Source organism: Chlorocebus sabaeus, chromosome 8 (assembly GCF_047675955.1).
Source record: "Chlorocebus sabaeus isolate Y175 chromosome 8, mChlSab1.0.hap1, whole genome shotgun sequence".
Taxonomy (NCBI): domain Eukaryota; kingdom Metazoa; phylum Chordata; class Mammalia; order Primates; family Cercopithecidae; genus Chlorocebus; species Chlorocebus sabaeus.
This window is the reverse complement of record NC_132911.1, coordinates 17,560,827-17,588,571: the sequence shown is the minus strand read 5'-3', so window position 1 is coordinate 17,588,571 and position 27,745 is coordinate 17,560,827. Positions and strand designations below refer to the sequence as shown.

The window sequence follows — 27,745 nt, the reverse complement described above, 5'->3', positions numbered from 1 at the left end:
GTAAAATGGCATCCAAGAACATTTTCAGAAGTCAAGAAACGAGAATACTGGAAAGGTTGTCTTCGTGGATGTTGAAATCACCAAGAATGTTGCCAAGAGTCACACTTAAAAGAGCGACAGTGAGTCAGGAGTCAAAACGTTCAAGGAGTGAGGAGAAGCAGGGGACCCCAGAGGTCTACAGGTAACTACAGCGTGATGGCAAGTCAAGTAATTGTGAATGTTCTGGAATGTTGAAGTTTCCAAGTCAAGTAATTGTGAATGTTCTGGAATTTGAAGTTTCCAAGTCAAGTAATTGTGAATGTTCTGGAATATTGAAGTTTCCAAGTCAAGTAACTGTGAATATTTTGGGTGATGGTAACAATTAGGTTGGCTATATGAAAGTGTTAATATTCAAATACATTTTACCTACAAAAATGGTAATTTTATATCTTCAACCACATATAACAGAACATGTGTAAAATATGTTTCAGTTGAAGCTGCCTCTATAAGTCTATATATATAAGGGGACTTCAAAAAGTCCATGGAAAATGCATGCTACAAAAAAAACTATGCACGATTTCAAAATTTGTTTGCACCAAAATAAACTCATACTATCTTGCTGTAATATGTCTCAAAGGATCTAGCTGGAGGTACTAAGAAGAGTAAGTCGTCAGTTAGAAAACAGTCTCTATCTGAGCAACACAAATTCTGTAAAATTGAAGCAAGAATATCAAATTTACAGTAAAGTTTTGGAGGAAGAACAGTGAAATCACAAATGCTTTACAAAAAGTTTATGGTGACAATGCCCCCAAAGAAAGCAGCACTTTACAAACAAATAACTCAATTTACAAAGGGATGAGACAGTGTTGAAGAGGAAACCCACAGTGCCGGATCATTACATCCATTTGTGAGACAAAAATTCATCACCTTCATGCCCTAATTAAAGAGGACTAACAATTAACAGCACAAATAACAGCCAACAGCATAGACATCTCACTGGGTCAGCTTACACAATTACAAATGAAAAATTAAAGTTGAGCAAACCTTCCACTCAGTGGATGCCAAAACCATTACACCCAGATCAGCTGCAGTCAACAGCAGACCTTTTAAATGAACTTTTTTTTTTTTTAGGTGTTTCACTCTTGTTGTCCTGGCTGGAGTGCAATGGCACGATCTCAGCTCACCGCAACCTCCGCCTTCCAGGTTCAAGCAATCCCCCCTAGTAGCTGGGATTATAGGCATGCGCCACCACACCTGGCTAATTTTGTATTTTTAGTAGAGATGGGGTTTCTCCATGTTGGTCAGGCTGGTCTTGAACTCCTGACCTCAGGTGATTCGCCTGCCTCGGCCTCCCAAAGTACTGGGATTACAGGCATGAGCCACCGCGCCCAGCCTTAAATGAACATTTTAAACAAGTGAGATCAAGATGCTGAAGCATTTACTTGAAGAACTGTAATAGGATAGCTTTACCAGTAGGATCCTGAATACAAGGCACGATCAAAGCAGTGGCTTCCAAGAATTGCAAATGGTGCAGTCAAAGCAGACGCAGACTAGGCCAGGCACGGTGGCTTACACCTGTAATCCAAGCACTTTGGGAGGCCGAGGCAGGTGGGTCACTTCAGGCCAGGAGTTTGAGACCAGCCTGGCCAACATGGTGAAGCCTCGTCTCTACTAAAAATACAAAAATTAAGCCAGGTGTAGTGACTCACACCTGTAATCTCAGCACTTTGGGAGGCCGAGGCAGGTGGATCATTTGACGTCAGGAGTTTGAGACCCTGCTCGTCAACACGGTGAGAGCCTGTCTCTACTAAAAATACAAAAATTATCCAGGTGTGGCAGCACACACCTGTAATCCCAGCTGCTCCGGAGGCCGAGGCATGAGAATTGCTTGAGCCTGGGAGGCACAGGTTGCTGTGAGCCGAGATGGCGCCACTGCACTCCAGCCTGGGTGACAGAGCAATACTCCATCTCCAAAAAATAATAACAATAAAATATAAATATAAATATAAATATACAAAATTAGTCAGGAGTGCTGGTGCATGTCTGTAATCCTAGCTACTTGGGAGGCTGAGGCAGGTCAAGTGTTTGTACCTGGGAGGTGGAGAGTGCAGGTGCAGTGAGCCGAGATGGCGCCACTGCACTCCAGCCTGGGTGACAGAACAAGACTCTCTCTCCAAAAACAAACAAACAAAGCAGCCAAGAGCAAAGATCATGCCAACAGTTCTTTGTGATGCCCAAGGCATTTCGCTTGTTGATTTTCTGGAGGGCCAAAAAATGACAACATCTCTTTATTATTAGAGTATTTTGAGAAAGCAAAGCTTTAGCAGAAAAATGCCCAGGAGAGTCACCAGAGAGTCCTTCTTCACCATGACAATGCTCCTGCCCATTCCTCTCATCAAACAAGGGCAATTTTGCAAGAACTTCCACAGGAAATCTTTCTGACTTCTTTTTGTTTCCTAATCTTAAAAAACCTGTAAAGGGCACCCATTTTTCTTCAGTTAATAAAGACTGCATTGACATGGTTAAATTCCCAGGACCCTCATTTTTTTTAAGGATGGACTAACTGGCTGGTATCGCTGACAATAGTGTCTTGACCTTGATGATGCTTATGTTAAGAAATAAAGTTTATACTTTTTATCCTTTAACTTCATTTTCCATGAACTTTTTGAAGTCCCCTTGTAATATATGTTATATTCTTTTTCACTTGCAAACTCCCTGAGATCTGGAACTTGTATTTCACTGCATATGTATCTTCCATAACACCTAGTAATCTGCTCTTCATTTAATGATCATTTAGTACTTTCTGTACACACATTATTACTATAATTGTTATTGTTGGCTTCTCTTGTCGTTTCAGGGTGACTGTCATACTCCCCACCTTCCTGAGCTGGGAAACAGTTGAGAAATATACGCAGGCATTAGAAATATACACAGATTAGATTCTGCTTTCTTGTTCATTAAGCTGAAACAGAGAAAACAATTTTGACCTCTGGCCAAAATGGAATTCCAACACCTTCTACTTTGGAATGAACTTGTGTACTCAGTCATTAGACAAATGCAAATGACTTTTCAGGGGCACAGTCAATTTCTAACAGGAGGGGAGTGAGCTGAGGGCAGGGTGAGGATGGAGGCGTAGGGACCGGATGTGCACCCTGCTGGCAGGAGGTGCTTCTAGGCGCCATTCCTTGACTGCCTTCTCTCTACGTCTCCCAGAGCTCTCATTTTAGAGCGCTTTCTTCCAAATCTTCACAGCCATTATGTTATAACATCATGATTTTAAAGGGTGTGTTGGTGATGTGTCACTTTGGGAAGATGTGGTCAAAGGCAGCAACTACTTTCACGTCTACTCTTGTCATCCAAGGCTTGCTGCAGTGGGATTACCACTGTGGGCAGGCAGATCTACTACTGTGGGTAGGCAGATCTGAATGAGAGCGCCAGAAGAGAGGCCAGGCCATGCATGTTCGCTCATCTTTTCAACTAATTACCAATTAGATACATCTCTCCTTCCCTAGGGAGACATGAATGGAGGAGATTGCAGAGAAAGGTGGACGTTTTCTTCTGAAAACATCTGATGCTAGATCCAGGTTTTGTGACACCCGAATCTTATGCAGTTTGAGTGGTCCTCCTTAAGGAAAAGAATACAAAATTACAAGTATAAAATTTGGTAAAAGGCTGGGAAGGGGCATGAGCAAGTGAAGGTACTAAAACTTAAGCTTCATAGATTTACTGTACATCCGCTTCTCAACAAGGGAGAAATGTCTCTTTTTATGTATCAGTTAGGATGCTCTCAGATACAATAATTTAACTTGCAAGCAAACCAACTTGTCCAAGCTTCAATAACATAGTAGTGGCTGATGTAAATGAAGAGTCCAGTTGTTGGACAGGATCTGGGGTTGGTTGATCTAGCATCTTGACAATGTCATGAATGACCCAGTTTCTTTCCATCTTTCCACTGTGCACTCCACAGTATCAATTTCATCTTAGGCGGCTCCCTTCAGGTGTATAGCATGCATGCCAGCAGCAATGGGGATTCCTAGCTTCCTCTTTCATATTAGAAGAGAGAAGGCAAGGCCGAGCACGGTGGCTCACGCCTGTAACCCCAGTACTTTGGGAGGCCGAGGCAAGTGATCACCTGAGGTCAGGAATTTGAGACCAGCCTGGCCAACATGGTGAAGCCCCATCTCTACTAAAAATACAAAAAATTAGCCAGGCGTGGTGGCGGGTGCCTGTAATCCCAGCTACTCAGGAGGCTGAGGCGGGAGAATTGCTTGAACCTGGGAGGCGGAGGTTGCAGTGAGCCAAGACTGTGCCACTGCACTCCAGCCTGGGCAACAAGAACAAAACTCCGTCTCAAAAAAAGAAAAAAAGAAAAAAAAAAAAGAGAGAGAGATGACAATTGCCTCAATTATACAGCAAATGTCCTGAGCTTCAAACCATGGCCTGTTTGGTTTAAGCGCCTGAGTAACTAAGGCCTAAGCCAAGCACTGTGGCAAGAGGTGTAAGGAGACTTTAAATGTCGTAAGCCAATCGGGGCTCGCCCCGAGAGATAAGGGTAAGAATGTGTCTCATCTAAGTCACATACGGGCCACATAATGAACAGTGGAATTGAGGCTGGTGAAACATTCCCAATGTACAATATGCAACCAGATGGTAGAGCCTGGAAGAATGAGTGAAATGTATGGAAGTTTCAAGCTACTTGTTTGATTTACACGTTCTCCTCCATCTTTATTCTTCTCTACCACTAGACTGAAAGTCCAGGAGGGCAGGAATCATTTGATCACTGTTACCCAGCACCTACATTAAGAGATCAATATGTGTGACAGAATAAATGAATTTAGCACCAACTTATTACTATAATTATTTTTGTAAAATGGAACTATGAAAAATGAAACTATGTGGAAATATGAAGTCAAAATGGCAAAAACATTGAGAGATGATCACATGTGAGTTAAACTGAAAATAATTTTGGGGTCAGAACCCTAGGTCCCATCAAGAAAAGTGGAAATAGAAAATAGAACAAAGTATTTTTTTCAGTGGCTCTTCAAATTCCAACATGTTTCAGGTGTCAGGGGTTCAATGAGACATCAAAAATGTTTCAATAGAAACAGAAAGGTAAGTGCAAAGTAAAGAATAATTAATATGGGGGGGAGGGGAGGGAGAGCATTAGGACAAATACCTAATGCATGCGGGGCTTAAAACCTAGATGAGGCCGGGCGCGGTGGCTCAAGCCTGTAATCCCAGCACTTTGGGAGGCCGAGATGGGAGGATCACGAGGTCAGGAGATCGAGACCATCCTGGCTAACACAGTTAAACCCCGTCTCTACTAAAAAATACAAAAAACTAGCCAGGCGAGGTGGCGGGCGCCTGTAGTCCCAGCTACTCCGGAGGCTGAGGCAGGAGAATGGCGGGAACCCAGGAGGAGGAGTTTGCAGTGAGCTGAGATCCGGCCACTGCACTCTAGCCCGGGCTACAGAGCAAGACTCTGTCTCAAAAAAATAAAAACAAAAAACCTAGATGACAGGTTGATAGGTGCAGCAAACCACATGGCACATGTATACCTACATAACAAACCTGCATGTTCTGCACATGTATCGCAGTATTTAAAGTAAATTTTTTTAAAAAAAGAATAATATAACTATTTTATTTTGATACTATATGGAGGAACAATTACATTAAATGTGAGCACTAAATTTATGGTTTTGTAATGGAATAAAATACAGTATCAATATACCTCAAGCTGAAGGTGATGATTTAACATTTTTTATCATCTAAAAATAAAACAAGCTGGGCACAGTGGCTCACGCCTGTAATTCCAGCACTTTGGGAGGCCAAGGTGTGAGGATCACTTGAGCCCAGGAGTTTGAGACCAGCCTGGGCACCACAGGGAGACCCTGTCTGCAAATAAAAAAAAATCAGCTGGGCATGGTGGCTTGTGCCTGTAGTCTCAACTACTCAGGAGGCTGAGGCGGGAGGATAGCTCGAGCCCAGGAGATTGAAGCTCAAGCTATTCTCCTGTACCACTGTACTCCAGCCCGGGTGACAGAGTGAGAGAGACCCTGTCTCAAGAAAATAAAAGAGAACTAAAAATAAAACATCTTTTTTGGTGTGATAAAGCTGCTACAGAAAAAGAAACAATAATTTTGTATGGTTTCTGATTTTCCATTTTTAAACATCTTTTATTATCTAGATCCCTTCCTGAAGAGTTGAACAAAAACCTGTTTGAAACTCAGAATACATTTTAAATATATTAAGCCTTGAAAAAAATTAAGTAACCCATTGGTGTGGGGAAAAGAAAGAGAGATCAGACTGTTACTGTGTCTATATAGAAAGAAGTAGACGTAAGAGACTCCATTTTGTTCTGTATTTGAGATGCTGTTAATCTGTGAGCCTACCCCCAACCCTGTCCTTGCAAGAGACACCTGCTGTGGTGACTCAAGGTTTAATGGATTTGGGCTGTGCAGGGTGTGCTTTGTTAAACAAGTGCCTGAAGGCAGCTTGCTGGTTAAAAGTCATCACCATTCTCTTAATCTCAAGTACCCAGGGACACATACACTGCGGAAGGTCACAGGGACCTCTGCCTAGGAAAGCTAGGTATTGTCCAAGGTTTCTCCCCATGTGATAGTCTGAAATATGGCTTCGTGGGAAGGGAAAGACCTGATTGTCCCCCAGCCTGACACCCGTGAAGGGTCTGTGCTGAGGAGGTCTAGTGTAAGAGGAAAGAAGGCCTCTTGGCAGTTGAGATAGAGAAAAGCATCTGTCTCCTGCCTGTCCCTGGGCAATGGAACATCTCAGTGTAAAACCCAATTGTGTGTTCTGTTTACTGAGATGGGAGAAAACCACCTTAGGGCTGAAGGTGGGACGTGCTGGCGGCAATGCTGCTCTTTTTTATTTATTTATTTATTTTTATTTTTTTATTTGAGGCGGAGTCTCGCTCTGTCGCCCAGGCTGGAGTGCAGTGGCCGGATCTCAGCTCACTGCAAGCTCCGCCTCCCAGGTTCACGCCATTCTCCTGCCTCAGCCTCCCGAGTAGCTGGGACTACAGGCGCTCGCCACTGCGCCCGGCTAGTTTTTTGTATTTTTTAGTAGAGACGGGGTTTCACCGGGTTAGCCAGGATGGTCTCGATCTCCTGACCTTGTGATCCACCCGTCTCGGCCTCCCAAAGTGCTGGGATTACAGGCTTGAGCCACCGCGCCCGGCCTGGCAATGCTGCTCTTTATGCACTAAAAAGGTTTATGGAGATATTTGCATATGTGTATCAAGGCACAGCACTTCTCCTTAAACTTATTCATGTCACAGAGATCTTTATTCATATGTCTTACTGCTGACCTTCTCCCTACTATGATCCTATTATCCTGCCACTTCCCTTTTCTAAGATGGTAAAGATAATGATCAATAAATATTGAGATAATGATCAATAAATACCGAGGGAACTCAGAGACCGGTACCAGTGGTCTGAGTTAGCTTTGATAATTCTTCAGGTGAAGTAAATGAGCAAGCACTGAAGAAAATATTATCAGATGTCACAAAGAATGTGGTAGGTTGGTACAAATTCCATCGTCATTCAGATCAGATCAGGACATTTAGAGACAGACTGCTTCACAAAAACTTGCAGGAGCATTTTTCAAACCAAAACCTTGTTTTTCTGCTGTGAACACCAAGTATCATAACAGAAAGCTGCTCTAGTCATTGACTGGAACATGCCTTTTATAAACCTCAAAAATGACTTTTTCACAGGGTACCTTTAGTGGTTGCCAATCTGGGCATGTGTGAACAACTAGGTTATAAAACTATCAGTTTCCTGTATGTCCGCTGGTTTTAGCCGAGCAGTACAAACACACAGCTCTAAATTTTTTGAAGATGGATCCTTACAGGAGGTACATAATTAAATGAAATGTATGCTTCATTACAAGAGGAATTAAGAGTATATGCAAAAAAGTGGAAGACAGTCAACAAGCAGTAGATAAACTAGTAAAGGATGTAAACAGATTAAAAAGAGAAATTGAAAAAAGGAGATGAGCCCAGAGTCAGGCAGCACGAGAGAAGAGAATCCAAAAACCCTCAGGCGAACATTTTTCTTTGTCAAGCATTACGGACCTTTTTTCCAGAATCTAAATTTCTTCATTCATGTGTTATGTCTTTTAAAAATAGACATGTTTCTAAAGATAGCTGTAACAACAACCACTAGCTCGATGTAGTAGACAATCTGAACTTAATGGTAGAACACACTGACATTCCTGAAGCTAGTCCAGCTAGTACACCACAAATGATTAAGCATAAAGCCTTAGACTTAGCTGGCAATTCAAGAGATCATGGCGGGCGGATGACAAGGTAAGGAGATCAAGACCATCCTGGCTAACACGGTGAAACCCCGTCTTTACTAAAAATAAAAAAATTAGCTGGGTGTGATGGCGGGCGCCTGTACTCCCAGCTACCCAGGAGGCTGAGGCAGGAGAATGGTGTGAACCCAGAAGGCGAAGCTGGCAGTGAGCCGAGATCGCGCCACTGTACTCCAGCCTGGACGACAGAGCAAGACTCCATCTCAAAAAAAAGAGATCATGGCTGTTAGACACACAAGACAAACCATCTAAAACAGATACTGATAGTAGTGACCAAAAAAAAGAAAAAAAGAAAAAAAAGCATCCAAAATGAGCAGCCCAGAAACAGCTGAAGAGATTGAAAAAGATGAAGGTTTTGGTGAACATTCACCGTCTCCCACTTTTTGATCCTTTTAACCTTAAAAGGAGATTTTTTAATTTGGCTGATGGGTAAAGCCAAACATTTTTATTGTTTTTACTAGGTTGAGCTACTTGCTTACCTAGTAAAGGTAAGTTCATTTGTTTTTACTATGTTCACCTGTTTGCAGTAATCCACAGATAAGTCTTAGTGCATTTATTTTACAAAGTACTTTTTCGAACATCAGATGCTTTTATTTCCAAACCTTTTTTCACCTTTCAATAAGTTGTTGAGGGAAAGGCTTACACAGACACATTCTTTAGAATTGGAAAAGTGAGGCCAGGCACAGTGGCTCACAGCTATAATCCCAGCACTTCGGGAAGACAAGGCAGGAGGACGGATTGAGGTCAGGATTTAGAGACCAGCCTGGGCAACACAGTGAGAACCATCTCATTAAAAAAGAAAAGTATCAGAAAAGCAAGAATAGCCTCATTTTCACAATGTGGGAAGAAATTTATATGAAAATTTATCTGAGTCATTAAAATTCTCCTTAAGTGATAAGTTTTTAGAAGTACACTATGGCTAGAGTTGCCAGATATAATGCTGTATATCACGCAATAAATTTGCAAAACATGATCTAAAATTTAAATTTGTCCTACATTTGTACTTGCTAAATCTGGTAGCCTTGATTATTATGCAGCTATAACCCAACACAAACAGTAATGTCTCCCCTACTTTAGAGTCCTTTGCCCGAAATTTAGCAAATCCATAATTTTGAGTACAGTACAAGCCTGGTAATCCAGTGTGTTTGGGACAGGTCAGTGGAACTCAGAACTGATACATATATACATACATGTTTATCACCTTCAGTGTCTATTAGATGTAAATAATCTTTTTATGTAAAAGACACTACTGGTTTGAGGATAGACTTGTCTAGGAATATTTTGTCCTCCTGTTGACAGCACCACTATACATCCCAATGTAACATTTCTACAAAGGGAAGATCTCTTAACCAGGCATACTTACATTTGCTAGTTAGAAAATCATTCTGAGCAGTTTTAACTCCATTCAATTGAATGGTGTATTACATTGTATGAGCTATCTGGGGACCAGATATAATGACAGTCATACAGAACCACTTTTATTCAACATATGTAAAATGTGATAACATTTTAAATAAGCGATCTGCTTAATGAACCTTGATTGATATGAAGGAGAAGTGTCATTCTTTACGTCACTCCTGAAACACTTTTCTATCCAAAGGTTGGTTTGAGTCAGTATTGGCATCATACAAGCACTTACTATAAAAAAAGTTTATTAGTGGCAATGTGATAGAATTTATTCCCGATACCTGATGTTATAAACGTTAGGGTCCCTGAAATATGCAGGATCCTTGCATGTAACTGGCATAAACCCTGTAAAGAGATAATTAAAGTTCTTGACAAAGCGTAATAAGCACAATTTCAGCTAGCTCAATTCAGTTGTTGAGGTGCTCTTACCCATTATTTGAGCTCTCTTAATTACTTTTGTGATTTCTTTGTTTCTTCCCACAAAGACCTGTAAAATAAAAAGCTTCCTTATTCATAAAAAATGTCAATAAAGTTAAAAAAATGTTTCTCCAACTGAAACATTATTTCCATATCTCTTGACCTTTTAGTACACATTTTTGTATATTCAGTTTTACTAAATCAAGTCAAACCTGTTCCAAGTAATGTGGTGTTATATGCGATAGGCTTCATTTAGGGTGGGGTGGCTAGGTTGCAATGCTTTTAAATCAAGGCTCCACCTCAGGAACCTAGGAATGTTAGGTGAGAGATTAGGAAGTCCACGGCTTGCCAAGAACTTCAGCTATTCCATAAACAATCTGATTACATAGCCTGACTCTTGCACGCCAAACAGGTTATCCAAGTCTTAAACTTGATGCTTCTTTGCAGTATTGATTGAACCACCCTTTCCATGGACACAATCATGCGTTTGTACATTTAAATACCATTTTCTATGAACAGATCAGTATGCCAAAAACCACTGCAGTCTCCTACACACACCTTGCCTTGACTTTCTGTACATTTCTAGTATTAAAGAATGGTGTAGGCAGAAAAAAAAGATATATGTGTAAGAAAAAAAAGACATGCCGGGCGCGGTGGCTCACGCCTGTAATCCCCACATTTTGGGAGGCCGAGGCGGGCGTATCACGAGGTCAGAGGTTTGGGACCGTCCTGGCTAACACAGTGAAACCCGTCTCTACTAAAAATACAAAAAAATTAGCCGGGCGTGGTGGTGGGCGCCTGTAGTCCCAGCTACTCGGGAGGCTGAGGCAGGAGAATGGCGCGAACCTGGGGGGCAGAGCTTGCAGTGAGCCGAGATCACACCACTGCACTCCAGCCTGGACGACAAAGCGAGACTCCGTCTCAAAAAAAAGACATGCATAAAATGGTTTAATTTTAGGGAAGCAGATTTACATTTTATCTGAAAAGAGTATCAGTATATAATAGACCTTTGAAAGTTAGATGCATAGTTCTACGAAAGTGGTGCCTAAGAATAGTATGTCAATCGACAAATTTTTTCCATAAAGAAACTGATTTTGCTGGACTACCTAATCACCAATTAACATCCTCTTGTAGGGAAAAGTTATGCTCGGTGACATGTTTAAATCGTGCTCAAGAGTACTGAAGAGGAATGATCTTCAAATCAAATAGCTATTTGATTTAGTAATAACAACTAAAAGATGGGTATCTTCTTCTTGGCACACTTACTTTAAGCTCCAAGGTAATTCAATAGATTCAACATTTAACACATGTACTCAACATTACACAATTTTTTTCTGGAGTGAAATGGCTCTGAATGCCTTACAGAATTTGCCCTGCTCTCCTTAACTCTCTTACTTTATCTATTAATACTTCTTTCTTCTTTTCCCCTTGTTCCTTCTGTGCCAGACCCACACACGTCTGCTGTAACTGAACATGCCAGGCACATTCTCCCTTTTAAGCCTTTTAACAGCTGCTGTCTCTGCCTAGAATACTTTCTTGGGCACACACAAAACTAGCTTCCTGGCCTCCCTCAAACTTCTGCTCAAACTTCACCTCCTTAATCATGTCTATCTGTCCCTCTTATTTAAAACTGTGACTCTATCACTTCTGATCTCCACATTTGATGCTCTTGGCCCCCCCTTTTTCTCCACAGCATTTATCACTAACATCCCATGTAATTTTCTTACCTATTATGTTTATTGCCCATTTCTCACCTAGAATATAAGCCTCAGGGTGGAAGAACTTGGTCTTTTTGTTGTTCACTGCTTATCCCCAGAGTCAGGAGACATGCTTGGCACATTGTAGGTCCGCAGTAAATATTTTTTGAATTAATAACGAATATTTCTACCATCTGCTAGCTTACTGTTCATGCAGGAACTCAAATGTGTTTTAAGCATGTGGTATGTTTCAAAAGTCAAACTTCCTCCTTAAGAACACTGTCATCTACTCCCCCTTTAAAAAAAAAATGAGAAAAAGCAAAACAAAACATCACCTTCTCATTTCCCCACCTCCAACAAAAAGATTGTTGAGTTTTCTAAAGAAATAATACAAATGGATAATGGAGATTTCGGTAGCGTGCTGAGCTTCATCAAAGCACTAAAACAATGCTGCTTGAGACTTCAGAGGCTCAACCAGGAAGTGCAACCCAGAGGGCAGGATTTCCTGCAGGACTTTGAAATCCAAGCCGGTCACCTACCCGCGCGACTGCGTCCACGGACCGCACGAAAGCCAAGCGAGTCTCCCTGCCGAGCTACTCGCTTCCGCCGCCTCCCAGGCTGAGCTTTGCCCCGCCCACCTGAGTCCTTCGCCAGTTAGGAGGAGAAGCAGCCGCTTAATGAACGGCAGAGTTTGGCAGGGAGATAAGGCTCGCGGGTCCCACCTGGCCTCCTCCTCAAGTCTAAGCGCGCTTTTCACCGAGGCCTCAATTCTGGCATTTGGCAGCTCTGCTGTGAAAGCCCAATTGGGTAACCAACAGCCTGGAAGACCCGAGTGGATTCGTTTCTCTCTTCCTCCTCGGCCACTCAACTGCTCCTTGTCCCTGACCCCGCGGTGGGCATGAATAACTCATTTCGGGCCCGCTTTCCTCAGAGGGCAAAGATGGGTCAGGGTGGGATGTTACATTGGTGTTGAGACTCTTTGGATCCGTTTCGTGGGTACCGAGGACACTTGAATACCCGAAACAGGTTGCACCCGCCCGCCGGAGGCGCCCCGGCGAAGCTGCGCGGGTGAAGCTCCCGGCCCCACCCACGGGGCGGGGCTCCGGCGCGGTCCGACCAGTGCCCGCGGTGGGGGAGGGCGATGGATCAGGCCACGCGCGAGGGGCGAGCGCGACTCTCCTTCTGCTGGTCCCTCCCCAGCCTGGAAGGCGCCCTCTCTCTCTACGCCACCCTTTTCACGGCACTGAAAAGCCCCGTCCTCTCCTCCCAGGCCCGCCTCCTCCGAGTGCTCCCCCACTGCCTGGGATGGTGCGGTCCCAGGTCGCGGGTCACGCGGCGGAGGGGGCGTGGCCTGCCCCCGGCCCAGGCGGCTCTTCTCTTTTGCCTCTGCTGGCGTTCAAGGAGTGGCGTTGGCTCCCGGAACGATGCTGGACCGGAGTCGCCTCGCCTTAGTCCTCCTGGCTGCCGCCGTCAGCTGTGCTGTCGCGCAGCACGCGCCGCCGGTGAGTGAGCTTGAGCCGAGGCGCGGAGAGGGGCGTGCAGGTGCGGGCGCGGATGGAGGCCCAGGTGTGGCGGGGTGGGCGGGGACGAGGAACACCTGGTGCTGGGCAGCGTCTTTTCGGGGGTCTGTGGTTTCGTGCACAGGGATGTGGGTTCAAAGCGGGCTGGTGAACCCCGTCCTCGGTTGATTCGGTGCTACCTGGTTGGAACTAGAACACCTTTAAAGGAAATCCTAATCTCTGCAGGATACCTGGAAGTGATTCGCATATTCGCACATTTGAGTGAGTGTACTTGAATAACCAGTTCCAGGCCCTTGCATTTTGAACTGTTTAAATAAAATGTTCCGGTAGACCTGTGTGCGTTAATCAAGGACAGACTGCCTGATGGCCAGGTGCTTTCTTCCGAAGAAGTTCAGGAGCTCAGCTCAGGATACTGCAGGGCCCTGGGAAACGCTGAGTGGTCCCAAGCCTGGGCGGTGCTAGCAGCCCTGGGCATGCCCCAGAGGGCCCTCTGTGGCCTTTTGCACCCAAGTCATGGGATCGCCTGTCCCGTGGCTCTTTCCCAAGAGCAAGTCACAGGGCCACGGATTTCCTAACTGAGAGAGACAGTGAGGGACTAGCGTGACCCTTTTATTTTACAGAAGAGGAAGTAGACCTAGAGTGAGAAAATCTTTAGCCAGAGGTTACACTTGTTTACTGAACATGCCTAACGCCCGAGTACTCTTGACACTAGTACTCTTTCATAATTCATTTCTTTATAAAGCAGTCAGACTGCGTTTGTCTTTGCCAACAGACCGGATAAGTAGGAACCTGGCGTATCTGGCCTGAGGCTGGATATGAGATGGTCTTGAATAGCTTAGGTAGGTTATTGAAAGTGGAGGCAAGATGTACTTTCTCTTATACCTGTAAGGAGAAATTCTTTAAAATCATATTGGGATATGACTTAGCCATTAAAATTGATATAATGTTTAGCAGATAAAAGTAGAATCCAGAATAGTATGTACAGTTTTTCTTGTAATAGGAAAATGCACAGAACATATATGCGGACTCGATTGAAAGGCCGTAAAATAAAATGGCTCTACTGTGGGTAGGGAATTAATTTGCTTGAGGGTAGTTGGTATTACGGGAATTTTGAAAGAGTTCGACACTTTGCTACTGTCAGGGCCCTTCATTCAAAGACCACCAGGAACACACTATGAGTTGAACAAATTGGGTTTAGTGTTCTTTGAGGCAAATAAGAACAGAAACCATCAGTGACGGTGGGTTATAGAAAAAAACCCATTACAGAATTTGAACTTTGGTTGCATGATTTGGGGTAAGACTAAGGAACCGGGCTTTGCTGTAGATAGAACGCTGTTAGACGAGTTGATGGGTGCAGCACAGCAACATGGCACATGTATACATATGTAACAAACCTGCACGTTGTGCACATGTACCCTAGAACTTAAAGTATAATAAAAAAAATAAAAAAGAAAGGGGCAATTCTATGACTAAGGAAGCAACAGCCATTCTACTTAGCAAGAGAAGGGGATGCTTGGTGTTTTGTGCGTTGCAGGTGACCTTGTTTTTGTCTGTGCTTGGACAAAATCCTCAAGTGGCATTGCTTTGTCTTTCTTTGTCACGTCTCAGAATAATCTTATCCGAGGTAGCTATCTGTGAGATTGTTTATCTCCAGGAGGAAAACAGAGCTTACCTGGCTGTGAGTGTCAGATGGGATTGTAATAATATTGAGATATAGCTGTGGGACTCAAAGCAGTTTCAGGTGTTGGAGGCTGTTTTTTTCTTCTTTTTCAATAGCTTTATTTATTCTAGCAAAAGTATTTTGATAGTTATTTTCAGAAGAAGAATCAACAACCTCTCAATGGATATAATAGTTCTTACCTGGAATAACGATTATCAAAGTCTAGTCTGGCCACTGGTGTCAGTTTGGGAAGCTGTTTTCAATGAAATTAGAAAAGTAAGAATGCAAAACTAAAATTATTAATTTAGAATGTTAATCTTTATTCTGATTGTTTGGACTTCCAGTTTTCATTGTTACTAACATGTTCTTAAAAATCAGCTAACGGCAGAGGTAGATGTTGTGGGCATGGAATTTGTTTTGTTTTAACATCTCCATTTGACAGAATAAAAATTTGGACCCTCCTGTGCCAAGGCCTCATTAATTTTTTTTACTGGCCTGGAAAATCCTGGGATCCATGGGCCTAAGGACCTTTAGAACCTTAGAGAAGTTCCGTGACTTCATTCTCTGAGAAGAATAAGCAGTTTTTCGGTTGGAGTCGTTACATGATAAACTGTCGCCTCGTGGTAACAAAAAATATTTCAAAACTACTTTTGATAAATATGAATAATGAGAACTGGCTTTAAATTGGAAACAAGTCATTTGATTTGGAACATCTGTAGGGACTTTCTGTTTGTTTTTGAGACTTTTCGCAATATTCATATGTTAAGGTCCTCCTGAGTTTTTCTTCATTATTGAATTTTTTTAGGAGCCTATTAAGAGATGATAGTGAAGACAGTGGCACAAGAAATGTCTGGAGAGACAGCACCAGATGCCATCATCCAGGGTTCTGTAGACTCTTACTAAGGATTCAGAAATTTATCCTAAAAAATGGGAGAATCTGGAACCAGCCATTGGGAGGCCATTAAATGGTTTTAGACAAGATAACATTTTTACTTTAAAAAGATGAGTCTGGATTGGAGGGCAGCAAGGGTGGATGTGAGGAAACTGGTCCAGAAAAGAAAACAGGGTGCATTGAAGGATGGTGGCACCAGGAATGAGGGAGAGAAGTAGATGTTCTAGAAAAAAATCAGGAGGGCGAATGAGCAGAAGGAAGGATTGGGTGAGGATGAGGGAGTGAGGTGTCAGCGTGACCTGCACATTACCAAAATGCTTCACTGGGCGAATGGTGGCATCAGTGCCAGGGAACATGGGGAGGGGAAAGCTTGGGGGCTAAAGAATGGGGATCGTTTTCATTTGGGGTGCGTGTTAAATTTCAGGTGGCAGAGAAACGTTCAGCAGGCAACTCGTACTGGCACTCAGAAGAGAAACACTGACAGTGATTGGCATCATGATATTATTTGAAGCCCTTGGAGCAGATGAACTCACCTAGAAAGAGGATTAGAGAAAGAGAAGAAAAGCGAACTAGGCAAAGGCTAAGTAACTCGCACCTGTATGTGTCAGGAAGAGGAGAAATTGCCAAAGTTAAAACAGGACAGGCTGGGCACGGTGGCTCACGCCTGTAATCCCAGCACTTTGGGAGGCCAAGGCGGGTGGATCACCTGAGGTCAGCAGTTTGAGACTAGCCTGCCCAACATGGGGAAACCCCATCTCTACTAAAAATACAAAAGTTAGCTGGGCATAGTGCCTCAGGCCTGTAGTCCCAGCTACTCAGGAGGCTGAGGCGGGAGAATTGCTTGAACCTGGAAGGCAGAGGTTGCAGTGAGTCAAGCCTGGGCAATGAGCGAAACTTCCACACACACACACACAACAAAAGAGTAAGTGGGACAGGAAGTTCAGGGAAGAGACTAGGACGGGTTAACTATGTTAAATATTATTGAGATGTCAACAGTATTATGATACTGGGCAACTGGAGGTCATTGGTCACTTCGGCCAGAGCAGTGTTGGGGGCAGAAAATAGCTTGCAGTAGGCTGAGGGTGATCGGCAGGAAAGGAACTAGAGGGGAGAGGTGGCTGCTCTCAGTAGTAAGTCTGACCCACTTCATAAGATGTGTGAAGATGAAACATAATGGCTTAGTAATTAATTGCCAAAGTAAACTTGTAAACTTATTTTTATGCATCAACTTCTCATATGAGGTAACAGCGTATGTCAACATCGTTGACATTGGCTATTGAATCAGCTTTAGCAATGATTTTCACACAGTTGCCAGAAATCTCATAGACCGCATCTGGCCGAGGAATTTATTGTGCTTCATCTGCTTTTCCCTACTTCTCCCAAAGAAGGAACACACAGGTGTAATCCATTCACTTATTCAACAAATACTGCTTGCCTACTATGTGCCTGACTCCTACATACTGGGAATGCGTCCGCCAGTGAGATAGATGAGGTCCTTCCTCTCATGGAGGGTTTATTCACATTCCTTTGGCTTAAATATCAGTAGCGTAATAGGATGCCATTGCATCAAAGCCCAGAAGACAAGTGAAAACATTGACAAGCTCATGTGACTTGTTATACACATAAGAAACCTTCCTCTTCGCATTCAGTGTTTCTGCTGAGTTGTACATAAGAGGACATTATAGGAAAAACTTGTCTGGAAAATAGTTGTTGATGAATTCAAGAATTGAATGAAAAATTGTCTTGCGAGAGTCGTTTGGCTTCTGATGGGTATGAAAACTGACGAGGTATATAATTTTAGATTATCTTTCATTGTCTCTTTCTGAGTATTTGAATAAGACAAGCACACAAGGGCTTTCTGGACTTTTAAAGTTCATTGTTAGACGCATACATTTCATTGAGGGTCTTCTAATTCTGTAGGGCTCAAATATTTTAAGGAGCTGTGCAAGTTATGTCATTTTTTAAGGGTCTGGAGCATTCATTGAGACCTTAATGAAATACTATTGTCTTTATATTTTTGTGTTTTTTAGAACGTTACGTTCAGTAGCTCTGTAATTAGTTTCTCTTAATGAATGGGGAGGACAAAGAGGCTTAAGTTTTTATCAAATAACCAGAAAAATTAGAGAATTTGCTGACCCAAGCAGTCTTTTAAAAACACTTTCCAGAGAGTTTCTTTTTTTTTGAGACAGAGTCTCGTTGTGTCACCCAGGCTGGAGTGTGGTGGTGCTATCTTGTCTCACTGCAACCTCCACCTTTTGGGTTCAAGGGATTCTCCTACCTCAGCCTCCCGAGTACCCAGGATTACAGGCACATGCCACCACACCCCGCTAATTTTTGCATTTTTAGTAGTGACAAGGTTTCGCCATGTTGGCCAGGCTGGCCTTGAACTCCTGACCTCAGGTGATCCACCCACCTCAGCCTCCCAAAGTGCTGGAATTACAGGCATGAACCACCATGCCTGGCCCAGAGAGCTTCACATGCATTGAAACATCAGATTTTTACCACTTCTCTCCACTCTGAGGAGACAACTAGGGGGCAGGGAGAAAGGTAGGGAAGGGGAGGGAGAGAGAGGGAAAGAGAAAGAGAGGGACTGCGGGGGAGAGTGTTAGAGAGAATTAATTCTAAGTTGGATTTTGTTTCCTGTGATAGTGTGTAACATAGTATACCATCCCAGCCACATAATCTCTGTTCATGTTATCTGTTTCTAATATTTATATATCATCTATTTAAATTTCTACTTACCTTAATAGAGTTGTCTGTTATCAGAAGTGTGTATAAAGTTGGGGATAGTAAGAAACTTTAAATAACATTAAATAAGTTCATTATAATTCTGTTTTAGGGCTACTCATGGGTTTTGAAGCTGTGTCTCCCTATAGAATTCTTTTTTGAGGGTGAGGAAGTAGCTCTTTTTTCCACCCTACCCCTAAGACTATCCTTTTTGCATAAATGACTTAGGTGTTTGTGCCATGTGAGTCCCTGAAATACTGTAGTCTCATAGCTGCTGACTTTCTTATTTTCTGTCACAATTATCCCGTTTTCTTGCCATCAGATTCTATGCCGATTTCATGTTTGTTTATTGCAACCAAGAGTCGTTATCAACCTCAGACTCCCACATGTATTGTTGCTAGCTTGCTCTTTAGCTGTTACTTCTGGGGCAGGTCCCATTCTCTCCTAATCCTTGACAGAGCTTTTCAACTTCGCTCACAGTTGTCTAGTAAGGAATGTGCCTGCAATTTGATGTTTATTTTGGCTTTGGAACCCAGGGTGTGCAAATTTAATTATTAGGGAGGAATAAGAGTCATTACATTTGACTTAATTTGCCGAGTTGATTCTAGTGGTCATCAGAAGCCCTGAACTAAGTGCAGATCATTCTGTTAGGAATTAAATTGAGGCATTGGTTTTATTATCTCTGTGGGAAGCTGTTCGATAGAGCAGGGGAAGCCATTGACTCTGATTCTGTCACCAGCTGTGTAACTTTCTGCAAGTCACTAATGGAGCAGGGTCTTATGTCCACAACGTGATCATAAAATTAAGCACTTGGGTTAAGTACGCATCACAGTATTCCCACTCATAGAAAAACAATGGTCAGATAAACAAGAAAATATAGAGCGGAGTATCTCATCACAGCAGAATTTATTTACAAATTTTACAAAGTAAAATTAAGCTGCAACCCAAATAAGTCTCTAAGTAGCTCATTTATTAGCAAAATAAGGAAAGCCATTTACCAATGGTGGGTTAACTAAATTGTATTTGATTGTAGCAGCAGAAGTATTGTGTCCAGGGAAAATGAAATTATTTTACATGTCGTTAAATGAGAACCCTTGTCCTGGACTTCGGGAGCAACATCAATATCAGTTAAAGAACAAAGCATGTGATTTTGAATGATTTTTCTTGACTCTCAACGTACTGATAACTGATCAGTTGTTGATATTTATTAGATGATCAGTGCCAAGTTTGAAGTGACTGAAGAGTTAGCCTCTGAATCTGTGTAAAACAACTAGAGGCGAGGATGTTTTCAAAGAAGTTGAGAAAATAGTGATTCAGTATAACATGAAATGGAATCTGCCAAGATATATACAAATTGACAGTGGTAATATTTGTGAGTAGAAAATGCTGAGTTGAGCAATTTCCCAAAACTTGTGAACATGCAAGGTGTTTAAAGCTTATGGTTATTTATTACAGGATTCCCTTTCAGGTACTTTATGGAAAGTATTAGAATCTCACATGTGTTATTGAACCAGCAGTATAAACCATGAGCTTCATTTGCTCTTATGGATATAACCATCATCATTTCTGTGAATTTTTGTTAGAAATAGAGGCCAGATATCCTAATGTCTCTTGTGACAGAGCCATTAGATGTCTTGGTAGCTATGAAGTTTTGCAGTCTTCGAGTTCACAGTTGAGACTGAAGTTTTTCTAAACAAGAACTCCCCGAGCCACTATTATTGAACATGAATGGCTTTGGGAATTAGCTTTTGCTACAGACTTGATATTGTTTCTTAATGAATTCAACCCAAAATTATAAGACAAAGCCACACATATATGAAAAACTTATACTGTGGTAAGGCAAATTTGACAGCTAATGTTTGAATCACAGGTAATGTCAACCTACTGTATATATTCCCCTTGTTACCAAAGTTAAAACAAGATGCTAGACCCCCATTCTTACACGGCTTTGCAGCAGATACATTTTCTGAGCTCAAGCTACAGTTCCAAGAGTTTTCTTACCTACTCTATCTTATTTTGGGTTTGTACATTTTTAAAACAATTATTTTACTTTCACAGTACTGGTTCTCCAGAGGAAAGGAGATAAATACACTTGATACGTTGAATGAGTAGCAAAAGAACCATAAATCTATGTGGACTTTTTTGGATAAGTTTAGGAGAAGATTCTATTTTGCCACGAAGCTTGGAGAACTCTCCCTAAACCAGTCTCGTTCATTCATTGTCTCAGGCAGTGATCTCAGTGTTGGGGGCTGTCCTCACCTCAAGGAGCACAGAGTCTGGTATTGATGAGGAACACGAACAAATGATTATAATGCAGTGTCATACATGTGGTGATGTGTATGTGTACAAATGCTGTGAGAGTATAAATGAGGGTATGACTATTTTTATATGGAAGATAGATGAAGTCTTCACAAGAAAGAAAATACTTGAACTGAATCTTGGAAGTTAGAACCAGCAGTAAGGAAAAGGCATTCTAGCAAGAGGGAATAGCACAGGCACAGGCTTGGAAGGGTAAGAGATCATAGGAATAATACTAAGATACTTGCATAAATATTAAGGGGAGTGTGAGGAGATGAGGCTGGGATGGTAAGTTATGGAAAGATGATGAAGGGCCCTGTGCTGTGTGCCCTGAAAATCTGGTTTGGGAGGCAAATCCCAGGACAGGTTGCAATACACATGGCTGGTAAGTTCAGATAATACATCCTATCAGGTCATTTACTTTTAGTGCTAAGTCAGCCTCTCTAACATAAACATTTTCCATCTGCTTTGTTACGTTTGTTTGTTACTCAATATATTTGCAATATTAGAGCCAAATTATAACACTAGCACTTTCGCAAATTGAATTGAAACTGAAAATCCACTTAATGGTGTAGGATTTTACAAGTTTTCTTGGAAGGAAAAGACATCTTTTAAGAGGCATTGAAGCCGGGCGCGGTGGCTCACGCCTGTAATCCCAGCACTTTGGGAGGCTGAGGTGGGCGGATCACGAGGTCAGGAGATCAAGACCATCCTGGCAAACACGGTGAAACTCCGTCTCTACTGAAAATACAAAAAAATTTGCTGGGCATGGTGGCGGGCGCCTGTAGTCCCAGTTTCTAGAGAGGCTGAGGCAGGAGAATGGCATGAACCCGGGAGGTGACGGAGCTTGCAGTGAGCGGAGATCTTGCCACTGCACTCCAGCCTGGGCAACAGAGCGAGACTCCGTCTCAAAAAAAAAAAAAAAAGAGGCATTGAAATGGTGTAAAAGAGCAAAATCAGACTTGATTTTGTCTTCACAGATTAACTACTTTTGAAATTGCTTCTTCCATTAGCAAGCATTTGTTATTTTCTGAAACTTAATTTTCTTTGCTTTTTAGTGGACAGAAGACTGCAGAAAATCAACCTATCCTCCTTCAGGACCAACGTGAGTAAACATCAGATGATGAAAATTCCCTTTGACCTTTGCGAAGTTTTTCCTCCATGTAATAATTGCTCATAAACTAATGGTAGTGAATAAAATCTTAAGTCATGTTTTCCATTCCGAGACAGAGGTTTGTTTCTCAGGTTTGTGTATTATACATTTGGCTGAGATCTTGGACAAATATGAAAATATCTTCCGATTCAAATGCCTATTGCTAGCCTATCACAATCATCAGAAAAACATTTTCAGCCAGGCGTGGTGGCTCAGGCCTGTAATCACAGCACTTTGGGAGGCCAAGGCGGGTGGATCACGAGGTCAGGAGATCGAGACCATCCTGGCTAACGGTGAAACCCCGTGTCTACTAAAAATTAAAAAATTATCCAGGCATGGTGACAGGCGCCTGTAGTCCCAGCTACTCGGGAGGCTGAGGCAGGAGAATGGCGTAAACCCGGGAGGTGGAGCTTGCAGTCCTGCCTGGGTGACAGAGCGAGACTCCATCTCCAAAAAAAGAAAAAAAGGATTTTCATTCTCCACTAAATTCTTCTGTCTACCACGAAGTGTTTTTCTCATCTTTGACAAATATAAGGGCTATATTTGAAATAACCTGTGATTCTCTGTGGTGCCTGGATTATAAACCACCAAATTATTTTGGAACAAAAAAGCATAGGACCCCATATGTGATACGTTCTCAAAATAAAGCTTGGCACAACAGAGCTATCGAGGACAGAACAGGACTGGAACACCTATGAGGAGGACCAGTGTCATGATTCACTGTGTTTAACATTAATATTTTTAGTCTAGATTTTGGTCTTTGCAAATCCTCAGTGTTTAAATGGGCCTGTGAGAAAGCCATAATAATAGCTTGCAGACCCAGAGGGTACAGAACAGAGAAAAGAAGGAACAGGTATAGAGGATGGTGATCTTACTCTCCTACACTGCCCTCTCGCTGAAAGTAGCCTGCTGGTTGTCGGCGAAAACAGTACAACTCTATCAGGTGATATCAAGATGACATTCTCAGTTTCTGCAACATTCCAAATTATATATGTTGTACTGCTGTTGTCTAAAGGATGTATTCTAAATAGCCTCTGTCCCAGATAGCGTGAAACTGTAATAAACTAAATTATTTTGACTTACTCGCCTTTATGTAGAAAGAGGCCAATATTTGGCAGGAAGTAATTCAGAGGTAACCCGTTTGGATGGTGTTTGGGGCCCGTGGTCATTCCAGCTCTTTCTTCAATGGCCTGCTCTCTGAAAGTCTTCCTTTCTGTCATCACTGGCATCCTTCTGGCCTTCAGTGACATGTCTGCCTTACCGATTGATTGTGTCTCTCAGCTGGTCTCACTGGCCTGATTCATTGAACATTTAATGAGGTGCCTTCCATGTTTAAGGCTGTTTCTACTCTCTTTTAGGTGCACTTTACATGTGTCTGTAAATTGAATGCCCTGTAATTGGAAACCATAAACCTTTGTTGATTGGGCGTTTTACTGATTCCTTATTGCCATGTGTGTGTGAGTGTGTCTACATACGCACATACGTACCTACACGTATACATACATATATACCCCTGACACATACACATGTATACGTAGACATAACGTGTGTTTCTTTCCTTGCCTTCATTTTTCTGCTAGGTTACTTTTTACCACACCAGCCTGCTTTCCTACACAAAAAGCCTCAGCTTTGCTCTCATCCTTCTCCTCTCTGAACTCTTATCAGTGGATCTTGAGATCCAGGAGATAAGTGTGGTATTTATATACCTTTGAATGACAAACAGTCGTCCTGTCCTGTGAGATCATCCTTTTCAATTAAGTGCATAGATTTGAGCAGCATCCATGGGCAAATATGAGGAAAGAAAAAGATAACCTGTTTGGCCAGCATGGCTAGTCAAACCAATGCTGGAGATAAAGGAACTGATAGCCAGATCACCCCTGAATCCATCTGAGTTGCATTCAGCATTTCTTTCCCACTGCTCACCGGGTGGCTAGCACCTGCTTTCTTATTTGTACATGTGTGTGTTATGTCACTTGGACTAGTTTCCATGCGACCCGGGTAGCCATGTGGGTTCAGGCGATGTTACTGATGTTATGAATCGCATGGACATTGCAAACACTAAGTCTCGAAAATGATGAAATGATATTTCTTGTTTGCAGTGAAGTAGGAAAATACACTGTGATAACTACCGTTGATTGAATGTCAGTGCTGCTAAGTGTTTTTTGTTTTGTTTTGGTTTTTTTTTTTTTTTGCATTTTTCATGTAGTGTCTTCACTGCTGTTATAAGGTGGATACTCTTTTATTCTTATGGGGAAATTTAGGCGCACAAGTTAAATACTGGAATGTTTTAGAAAACTGGTTAACGAGAGGTAAAATGTGCGATTATGACTAAGCTTTAGCTATTAAAATAATTTTGTTTATTAGATTAATCAGTTCTCTCAAATTCTAATTAGCACAGGTTTGATGGCAGAGAGGTCTGTGGGGTCTTATCCCCACTTCATTGTAATCCCTTCATTGTCTGTCCGTTGTGTTGCGTTCATCCCCTCTTCATCGCCTCTCTGGGATCCATGAGCCTACCCAAGACTTGGCTGAAAAAGGATCAGGACTTTATGGCAGATATAGAGGCATGATTTGGGATTGGTTGTGTGTTATGAGGTGAGGAGCAGCTGATTGGAGTTCACAGGGAGGACGTGCATTGCTCCAACAGGCCGCTGAGTTATCTGTGCTACTAAACATAGAAATCTAAGTGCACACTTGAAGGGAGAGGGAAGGCTAGTAACACCTGCCCGTAATATGGGGAACAATAATTACTTACTGAATTGTGGGACAAAATTTTACATGCGAAATTATGGTCCATCAGAAATGGAATTAATTTGTCGTGATGAAAAGCTTTTTTCTGGAATATAAGCATTGTAGTATTTCATGTAGATACCAGCTCCTAGACAATGGCGAGCTTGAAAATGCTTTGAGAAGAAGAAAATCCATTCACTGTGATTTTGTTTAAATGTACATTTCCAAAATTGAGTATGCTTTTCTTTTGTCTAAATCACAACCTGGATGTCTGCTAGTTAACAGTTTCATAAAACCTCATACATGTACCAGGGCCCCCAGTTACACAGCATTATTTAGAGAACAAAGTAATTATTTATGGCAGTGGAAATATAAATAGAACCGCAGTTCATGACTTAGGTAATAACCCATCTCCAGCTATGGACATAAATCTAGATAACATTTCTATTTAGGTGACTGGTGTCATTGTGGCACATACCAGAGTCACCCTACCTGTCTCAGGAGCAGATCAGTGGAACAGATGATGGTTATTTTTAGGCATAAGTTTATACTGATAAACCACGAAATGGCACACCCTTAAAAGCTATTTCAGTTTAGTAACAAGGGCCGGAAAATAATATTCCTATAGCAACAAAAATAGTTACAGAATTCATCCACCAGAGATACGGCCCAGCTCCCTTGATAAGTGAGTGGATGTTGCTATATCCTCAGAAATTGCTGCTCGTAAGTTAAAGAGTAGGAAGTTGGAGAAAGGATATAACAGAATATGGCTCGGGCTTGGACTTTGTACAGAAAAATGAGAAGAGGTATATAGTAGGGAAGATGAGGATGGCTGACAGAATCATGAAGGTTCTTGAAGCTAGTCATGGGAAGATAATACATGTTGCTACTCTGGGGCTTAGAAGGTGATGATCTTCCTGAAGCCAACACTGGAGACAATGGTTTGGCAATAGTGTTACACTCACTGAGAGAATTCTGAAACTGGAAATCAATTGGAGAATTGTCTAGAGCCTAGACTAAATCTTTGCAGATATTTAGGAGGAAAAAAATGGGAGGTATTTCTCATCAGTGATAATCAGGTTAGGGCTCTTAAGCCATAGTTGACTTTTTCATAGAAAACCAATTCACATGAACCTTCCCTACTAGATCATTCTATGCCAAGATTTCTGTGACCACTTATGATTGTGTTCTCAACCTAGAAGCACTAGGTAGAGAATGAACTGTCTTTCCAAATTTTGGTTTGGGTAACCAAATTGGACACTGTCGTTAAGACTGTGCCTCTCATATGTCCTTACAAATGTTATCTAACCCTCTCAAAAAACCCTTTCATCATTTCAAGATGATACACCTCTCATTACAGGTACAGAGGTCCAGCTCCATGGTACACCATAAATCTTGATTTACCACCCTACAAAAGATGGCATGAATTGATGGTTGACAAGGCACCAATGGTATGCTATGATGATTAAATATTTTATTTTTTTTTTTATTTTACTTCTTTATTTTTATTTATTTATTTGAGACAGAGTCTCACTCTGTCACCCAGGCTGGAGTGCAGTGGCACGCTCTCAGCTCACCGCAACCTCTGCCTCTTGGGTTCAAGCAAGTGCCCCGCCTCAGCTTCCCGCATACCTGGAATTTACAGGCACCTGCCACTATGCCGGCTAATTTTTGTATTTTTAGTAGAGACAAGATTTTGCCATGTTGTCCAAGTTGATCTCGAACTCCTGACCTCAAGTGATCCTCCCGCCTTGGCCTGCCAAAGTGCTGGGATTATAGGCATGAGCCACCATGCCTGGCCATATTTTTTATTTTATTTATTTATTTTCCCCCCAAGGACTGTGAAGATTCAGTATTAAATCTTTTATTTCTAACTTTATTAAATATTATTGTATTTTTAAAAGAACACTTCATGAAATTACCCACAGAATAGTTTGAAATTGTGCTTTTGATACCTTTCTGCCATACACAATAAATGACAGTAGAGGAAAAGAGGTCATTCCTCTGTAGCCATTGTTCTTTTTTGTAAACTTTACCTTTGTTTCTTTCCCTTTATGTCATCTCCGTTCATGTAAATCATTAAGAATCAAATTCACTTTAAAGATAAAATTAGACTTACTGTATTAATATATTAATTGAGGCCAGGCACAGTGGCTCATGCCTGTAATCAATCCCAGTACTCTGGGAGGCTGAGGAAGGCGGATCACCTGAAGTCAGAAGTTCAAGACCAGCCTGGCCAACATAGTGAAACCCCATCTCTATTCAAAATACAAAAGTTAGGCCGGGTGTGGTGGCTCCCACCTGTAATCTCAGCACTTTGGGAGGCTGAGGCGGGTGGATCACAAGGTCAGGAGTTCAAGACCAGCCTAACCAAGATGGTGAAACCCCGTCTCTACTAAAAATACAAAAATTAGCCAGGTGTGGTGGTGTACGCCTGTAGTCCCAGCTACTTGGGAGGCTGAGGCAAGAGAATCGCTTGAACCTGGGAGGCGGAGGTTGCGGTGAGCCGAGATCATGCCATTGCACTCCAGCCTGGGCGGCAAGAGTGAAACCCCATCTTAAAAAAAAAAAAAATACAAAAATTAGCTGGGCATGGTGATGCACGCTTGTAATCCCAGCTACTTGGGTGGGTGAGGCAGGAGAATCCCTTGAACCCGGGAGGCAGAGATTGCAGTGAGCCGAGATGATGCTACTGCACTCCAGCCTGGGTGACAGAGCAAGACTCTGTTTTAAAAAGAAATATATATATATATATATTTATATTTATATTTATATGTTTATATATATTTATATCTATATATTTTTTTACGTATTTATATATATATTTTATATATATATAAAAATTGTCAAATAGCACTGTCTTTTAGGTACGTACGGGTAAGCCAAAAGGTAATCTTGACAGCATTTCATTATATGTTTTAGTAAGCA

At 42.0% G+C, this 27,745-nt stretch overlaps 1 protein-coding gene, 1 long non-coding RNA gene and 1 pseudogene across 3 annotated transcripts in view; 2 read left to right on the top strand and 1 right to left on the bottom strand.

The window, feature by feature from the left end:
* Positions 1–5: 5 nt before the first annotated feature.
* On the top strand, positions 6–8,040 carry LOC103215398 (BRCA1-A complex subunit Abraxas 1-like; annotated as a pseudogene).
* A 1,741-nt stretch (positions 8,041–9,781) lies between these two features.
* LOC103215399 (uncharacterized) lies at positions 9,782–12,905 on the bottom strand. 2 transcript variants are annotated; one of them, XR_490125.3, is made up of 3 exons: positions 12,377–12,905; positions 10,153–10,210; positions 9,782–10,068 (listed from the first exon to the last, which is right to left on the bottom strand). It is a non-coding gene; the product is annotated as an uncharacterized lncRNA (long non-coding RNA). The 2 variants fall into 2 exon arrangements; XR_490124.3 differs by lacking the exon at positions 12,377–12,905 and adding an exon at positions 12,173–12,274 and having other exon boundaries at positions 9,966–10,068.
* Positions 12,906–12,991: 86 nt separating this feature from the next.
* Positions 12,992–27,745, top strand: part of ASAH1 (N-acylsphingosine amidohydrolase 1) — a 29,409-nt gene continuing 14,655 nt past the window's right edge. The window contains exons 1-3 of the mRNA XM_007961774.3: positions 12,992–13,339; positions 21,993–22,039; positions 26,178–26,268. Coding sequence (XP_007959965.1) covers positions 13,262–13,339; positions 21,993–22,039; positions 26,178–26,268 — 216 coding nt within the window. The 5' untranslated portion in view covers positions 12,992–13,261. The remainder of the gene's footprint in view (positions 13,340–21,992; positions 22,040–26,177; positions 26,269–27,745) is intronic.